This window comes from Humulus lupulus, chromosome 4, assembly GCF_963169125.1.
Source record: "Humulus lupulus chromosome 4, drHumLupu1.1, whole genome shotgun sequence".
Classification (NCBI taxonomy): domain Eukaryota; kingdom Viridiplantae; phylum Streptophyta; class Magnoliopsida; order Rosales; family Cannabaceae; genus Humulus; species Humulus lupulus.
Genome location: NC_084796.1, coordinates 39,923,143 through 39,930,579, shown reverse-complemented (window position 1 = coordinate 39,930,579; position 7,437 = coordinate 39,923,143). Strand labels below are relative to the sequence as shown.

Below are 7,437 nucleotides of genomic sequence, written 5' to 3'. Positions count from 1 at the left end.
CATTGTTAGAAGCAGTGAAGTCAAATCTGATTGTTCAGTGAAATTGATGTCCTCAAGGCGTTATCAAAATCACTCCTGCTCCTGCGTGGTGCTCATTAGAAGAACCGTCTGTAAACAACTCCCAGAAGGAGTTTGGCTTTGAGACTCAGGTTTTTCAAACCCTTCTGGCTGCTCGCTATCTGGAAGCCTAGTGAGTTCTGCGATGAAATCGGCCAGAGTCTGTCCTTTTATCGCTGCTTGTGGCATGTAAGAGATATCAAACTGCCCAAGTTCGGCCGCCCATTTCAACAATCGCCCTACGGCTTCAGGTTTCTGCAGAACTTGCCGTAGAGGCTGGTCGGTCAAAATCGTGATTGAGTGAGCTTGGAAGTAGGGTCGCAGCTTCCTAGAGGCTAAGATTAAATAATAGGCTAATTTTTCAATAGGTGGATATAGCAGCTCCGCTCCTATTAGCCTCTTGCTTACATAATAAATAGGCTTCTGCACGCCTTCTTCTTCTCTTACAAGGACAGCGCTAGCAGTGTATTCTGTGACCGCCAAGTAAATGATCAAAGTTTCTTTATCAACTGGCTTTGATAGAATCGGTGGCTGTGACATATGCGTCTTCAAAGCTTGAAAAGCCTATTCGCATTCCTTCGTCCATTCGAATTTCTTGTTGCCTCTTAGTAGATTAAAAAATGGGACACATTTGTCCGTTGATTTGGAAATAAATCTACTAAGAGTAGTAATTCTTCCATTCAAGCTTTGAACATCCTTGATTTTCATTGGCGATTTCATATCGACCGGGGCCTTGATTTTCTCGGGATTGGCTTCAATTCCTCGCGAGTTTACTATAAATCCCAAGAATTTCCCCGATCCAACTCCGAAGGAGCACTTGAGGGGATTCAGCTTCATCTGATATTTGTTCAAGATGTTGAAGCATTCTTGCAAGTCCCCTATGTGCCCTTGTTTGTGCCGATCAGCTCCTTAAACATGTGGTTGACCAATCGCTGGTAAGTCGCACTAGCATTTTTCAAACCGAAGGGCATTACTTTGTAACAGTAAAGCCATGTGTCATTCCGAAAGCTAGTGTGATCCTCATCAGGAGGATGCATACCGATCTGATTATATCCGGAGTATGCATCCATGAATGAGAGAATCTCGTGCCCTGCAGTGGCATCGACCAAGTTGGTCGATTCTAGGGAGTGGGAAACAATCGTTAAGGCGGGCTTTATTAAGGTCTGTGAAATCTACGCATATTCGCCACTTGCCATTTGGTTTGGGAACAAGCACGGGACTAGGGACCCATGATGGATAAAACGCTACCCTGATGAATCCATTTTTCTTCAGCTTCTCGACTTCTTCCTTTAGAGCCTTTGATCTATCTTTGTCGAGCAGCCTCCTTTTCTGCTGTACTGGTGGAAAATTCTTGTCTATGTTCAGGACATGGCTAATGACTGCAGGATTTATTCCAACCATGTCTTTGTGCGACCAGGCAAAAACTTCCTGGTTTTTCCTCAAAAATTCCACCAGTGCACGTTTTGTTGTTGTCTCTAAGTTTCTACCGACTTTCACAACCCTAGTCGGATCTTCTTCATTTGAGGGACTTCTTTAGATTTTGAGACTTTGGAGGTGTAATTTAATTCTCTAGAAACATCTTGTCAAAATATTCTCTGCTTGCACTTGAGAAACTCAGATTGCCAAGGTTCATCTGATCTTAAATATAGGTTGTCATACATAAAAACATCAAGTGGATTAGGTTATTACCAATCTCTGGGGCTGAACCACTATAAAACTATTGTGTCGTTTATTTTCTATTCAGTACTATTGTAGTTTCTGTCGTTTTTTGCGTCTACTCGCCATTAGTTAAAATGTTGATCAACAACTTTTATACTTCTCTTTTATGTATTACTATTTATGGAATATAATATGATATTATCATATCTTATATATTGGTATAATTAAAAAATTAAAGATGCATAACTTATTGGTCTTTGAATAGTGTTTAGTGTATATCTCATGACATGGAACAAAAGCCCAACATTTTTTTTTCTTGCTTGTAGTATACTATTAAATATTAATATAGAAAGTTTTTGTTCGTGACTTTTTGGGATAAACTAGCCGAAAGGAAAAGGTAGTTCTCAAACTTTGAAGATTTCTTAGAAACCAAGCAAAGCTCATCATAGCATCATGTTTCATATTTATCTTAATATATACTTATAAATTTATGTTTTAGTAACGCGTGGACGTTAATCATTAATTATAACAATATATTAATGGTTATAACTCTACTTACATTACATTTATTTACGTAAAATAATCGGAAGGGATATTAATAAGTAGTTATCCATTTTACGTGTAAGAGCAACTGCCGTCGTTTTCTACAACAACGATACATTGCATGCTGACATGTTTTTACAAAAGACTAATATAAATTAAAACTAAAGTATTATCCAATTATAATAAATTAATAATCAAATATCTATGCAGGTGTCGAAGAATGCTGTAAACCTTATACTATTTTATATAACAAAGTAAATAACTCAATCTTTGAACACACAATAAAATCAAAAGGATTATTTTGGCAATTGCTCACTAAATTTTTTTGCTTCTCCAGGAAAAATATCAAAATATTCTTCGACTTTACTAAGACCATATAGTAGACTTTTGGGATCATACTGAAAAATATATATATATATATATAGAAGAGAAATGAAAATAATAATAACAAAATTTTGTTTGGTGAACATCCAATCCAAAACCTACTTATTAATTAAAACAAAATGTGAAAGGGTATTTTATAATTGAAACGCGTTTGTAATATATGTCCGCTAACAAATGGTCCACGTATCATTATTATTATTATTATTATTATTATTATTATTATTAAGCCCTAAATTGCACTACTTAACATCAATCAACATCATGGTTTCGTAGTAGTCGAAGAAAAATCAGCTGCGTTGTTAAGAGAAAGGGGTTCGTGGCCACAATTAATTAGAGTACTTAATTCTTCGTTACATTATATAATTAAATTTCCTAAGAAGAAGGCAAGTATTAATCGGATTGAAAATGACTTTATTAATATCAGGTACGTAGTCACCATAGTCCAGTCCAGAAGCCAGAAAGACACTAATAATATGGTTCAAATAGAAAAGTCTAGAACAGACACTTATTCTTACTATTTTTGGCTTATTGTAATTAATTTAAATTTTGTGTCGGCAAGTCCCAAAACTTTAACTTTACTTTTACAGAGGTGAAAAGAATATATATAATCTTAATACGTTCACTTAACGTATTTTTTTTACTTTCTCCACTCAGTCTTACTGCATGCATTTATATATGACTTTGTTCTAAGACCTAATCCATATGTATGATTGTTCAAATATAACACTATATATAATCCTTAATCAGTTAAAGAGTAATTAATATTTCATTGCTAGGTTTGGTATGATTCTTGTGATCCGTGATTTGAATGAAATGGATAATGAATATGTTTCGAAAGCAAGCAAAAAGATCGAAATCACGTGCTACAAATTATATATATTTATATATTTAAATTTCAGTCATTATTTATTTATTTATTTTTGGGTGGCAATTTTTGTCCTTATCTTATATCGAGTCTTAAGAAATATAATGTGTTGGGATATTTCACAAACGGATATAAGGGTAAGGCTTTTCCTTTTGAGAAAAAACAAACTGGATATTTTCCATGTAATACTAAATTATTATATTATTAACTTCTTCAAAGAGTGTTGAGACTTTAAAACGAAACTATAATTAATAATTAATAAAATCATTTAATTACTTATAAGTGTATATAAATATAATTTTTATTCGTTTTGAGATGCAATCGAATTTTTTTTTGTATTTTAAAAAACATTACTCCTTTACCTTCTATCTTTAAATTTAAGTTTCTTCCTATTGTGGAGAAAAAATTTCGTAATTTACATAAATAGAAAATTGTCCAATAAAATAGTAATATGGGTAAAACAAAAAATGTCAGCTATTGATTACGTAGGATTGAATAGTCTGACTCGGATAACAGATCCCATCACCCCAGGTAAAGAATCATCTGGTCACTCGGACACGTGTCCTAGTCGGTTACTAGGTCCCACAAAACCCGTCACTTCCTCTCACTCTGGATCCTCAAACTAAATTCAAATATTTAAATTTGAATATTTAAAAACCAAAACCAAAAAAAACGACGACCACATTGTCCTAAAACGCTAATAACAAAGACACAGTATCCGTACGATTTGAAACAGTACCCCGATATCTTTTACTGAATCCAAACTAACTCTATACAGATGGACTCGATCCAAGAAACCTGATCCACCCAACCCCAATCTTCCACGTGTCTCGAGCAACGTGTCACGCTGAGTCCCGTTTCCATTCACCTTCTGAGTCTCCACGCGGTCAAAACTCAGCGACGACGATCATACCAGTGGCTGCCATGTGTGCCTCTCCATAGTCATACATAGGCCCCACCGCTGGTGCTATTATCTTTGCCACCTGAACCCGTAACTACTTAACATACAGATTCAGTTACGATTCTTCTAAGTTTCGAAACATAGATTTTTCTCTTCCTCTTCTTCAATGATTCAAAGATTTCATCAGAATGATCGCCGGAGCTTGACTTTTCCGGCGGTTCATCCATGCGAAGCCGTCTCAACGGAGACTCTTCTAAACTCACTGGTCTCTCTATCCCGAACCATCTGCGATTTCCACTCCAAGTTCTTCGCGTCACAGCGACGAAACGCCCGAGAAGCCATTCGTCAGGTTGGAGTGCTCCTTATCTTTTTTGAGGAGGTTCTGGACCGAGGCTCGATCCTCTCAAACTCATCGCTTCTATGCTTGTCCGAGCTTCACCTCACCTTCCAGAAGATTCAGTTCCTGTTGGAAGATTCCTTCCGTGAAGGGTCCAGGCTATGGATTCTCACCAAGTGCAAGTTTGTCGCTTCTCAGTTCAGAATTCTCTTTCAGGCTGTGGCGACGGTTCTGGACGTTCTTCCTCTGGATTCGATCGACGTCGGGGGTGAAGTGAAGGAATTAGTGGATTTGGTGGCGAAGCAAGCGAGGAGAGCGAGGTTTGAGCTAGCCTTTGACGACGAACGAGGAGTGGACGTAGTGTTTGGGATAATGTCTCAGTTCGAGAAAGGAACTGAGCCTGATTTGGAAACGATTAAGCGAGTATTGGACTTTCTTGGAATCAGAAGCTGGTCTGATTGTAACAAGGAGATTAGATTCTTGGAAGAAGAACTTGGATTCGAGTTTCCGGATTGCAAAGAGAGAGACGTTGCGCACTTGAGCGGTTTGGTTGGATTGATGTGTTACAGCAGAGGAGTAATTTTCGAAGAATTAGATCACCATCATCATCGAAACGCCTCCGCCGAAGAGGACCAATTAGATTCAAGGATCAATTTGGATGCGCCTACTTTTTTGAATCCGGATGATTTTCGATGCCCGATTTCGCTAGAGCTAATGACAGACCCGGTTACTGTCTCAACTGGTCAGACCTATGATCGTTCATCAATTCTAAAATGGCTCAAAGCTGGAAATTTAACCTGTCCCAAAACTGGGGAGAGGCTTAAAAATCCTGAATTGGTGCCTAATTCGGCTTTGAAAAAACTTATACAACAATTTTGCTCCGAAAATGGAATTACGCTCGCTCAATTGGAAAAAAAAAGCCGAGACATGACGGGCACAACGGTCCCCTCTAGTCGAGTTGCGGCGGAGGCCATGAAATTTCTGTCGAAATTTCTAGTCCGGTTGCTGGTTTTCGGCAATGGGAGGCAGAAAATAAAGGCTGCTTACGAGATTCGCTTGCTGGCAAAATCGAACATCTACAACAGGTCATGTTTGATCGATGCCGGCGCAATTTCTCCTCTGTTGAATCTTTTGTCATCTTCAACCGAAGCTTGTCCCCAAGAGAACGCCATTTCAGCGTTGTTGAAGCTGTCTAAGCACTCTAAAGGCCGCGTATTGATCGTAGAATATGGGGGTTTACATGAAATTCTCAATGTTCTTAAGCATGGTTTGAGCTCGGAAGCAAAGCAAATAGCTGCGGCTATAATATTTTACCTTTCTTCAGTAAAGGATTACCGAAAACTAATAGGAGAAATACCAGAGGCAATCCCAGCTCTGGTGGAGCTTATTAAGGGAGGAACAACTTGTGGGAAGAAGAACGCCGTGGTCGCCATTTTCGGGCTTATTTTCTTTCCAAATAACCAGAAAAGGGTTATTGAAAATGGAACTGTTCCATTACTAATTGACATTTTAACTCACTCGGACAAAACTGATCTCATAACCGATACACTAGCAGTTCTATCAACTTTAGCTGATAACGTGGAAGGAGCCAATTCGATTCTTCAGGCCTCTGCTATGCCTCTAATCAAGAACACCCTTCATTCTACCTCTTCACGTGCCGCGAAGGAGTACTGCGTTTCCACCTTGCTTTCGCTGTGCAACAATGGCGGAGATGAGGTTGTTTCAGTCTTGGTGAAGGACCATTCACTCATGGAGCTACTTTACTCCATTTTAGGAGATGGAACCCCTCTTGCCGGAAAGAAAGCGCGTGCACTCATCAGAATTCTTCATAAATATCGCGAAACAAGCCCCGTCTTGAGTTCGGCAGTTCCCCACGAACAATTTGTTCGAGCAAGATGAGATTTAACAAAAATTCTCATATCTTCTGTATTTATTTGCAGCCTTATTTTTTCAGGGTGTGGATTCTTTTTCCATTATTTTTAGTACTAGCTTAGGATTTGAATAGTTATTCTTATTTTGGACATTAGCTCGAGTTTTTTCAAGAGCTAACCATTGTCATCAGTGTGTAGTACTGGTGGGGTTTAGATTCTTTTTGTAATTATAAATAATATGGTATAGGTTAGGGATCAATAAATTGTACTTTGGAACTTAATATTATGAAAGACCAAAGAATTTCAAGGTTGACTTTGTCGTTTTGCCAGAAACACGCTGTTACAATACACAGAAATATTGTGTCGTTTTCTTGTCTCATTGTCATATGTGCAATATGTGCTACTTCTCGTTCAGGATAATGATACGCATGTCGTTTTTATTAATGTATTCACGACACATCGTTTTAATTTACAAGTAAACTACATCTTCTTTTGTGTCAGGAAACTACATTTTCTTAAATGACATTTTTTTAAAAAAATATTGATATATATGATCTAACTATAAATAATGCGAAAAAAAACTATTTTTGACTATAATTTTTGTTTTTTTTATGTCCTTTTGAGATCAAAAAGGGTTTTTTGCATTTTAATTCCAAAAACCACCTAACATATTTTATTTATATATAACATATTTTATTTACATAAATAAGTTCACATAATTCATTTTTCTAGGTTTCCAAAGACAATAACGGGTTACTTATTGTATTAAAAAAAAATCATTTGAAAGATACTAGTTAGTATACTAAAAGCAAATTTTGCT

General features: G+C 37.2%; 1 protein-coding gene across 1 annotated transcript; it reads left to right on the top strand.

Annotated features, from left to right (window-relative positions):
* Positions 1-4,526: 4,526 nt before the first annotated feature.
* LOC133830349 (U-box domain-containing protein 19-like) lies at positions 4,527-6,930 on the top strand. Its single transcript, XM_062260321.1, has one exon. It carries the CDS (start codon positions 4,576-4,578, stop codon positions 6,643-6,645), a length of 2,070 nt encoding a protein of 689 aa, XP_062116305.1. The 5' UTR covers positions 4,527-4,575; the 3' UTR covers positions 6,646-6,930.
* Positions 6,931-7,437: the final 507 nt, after the last annotated feature.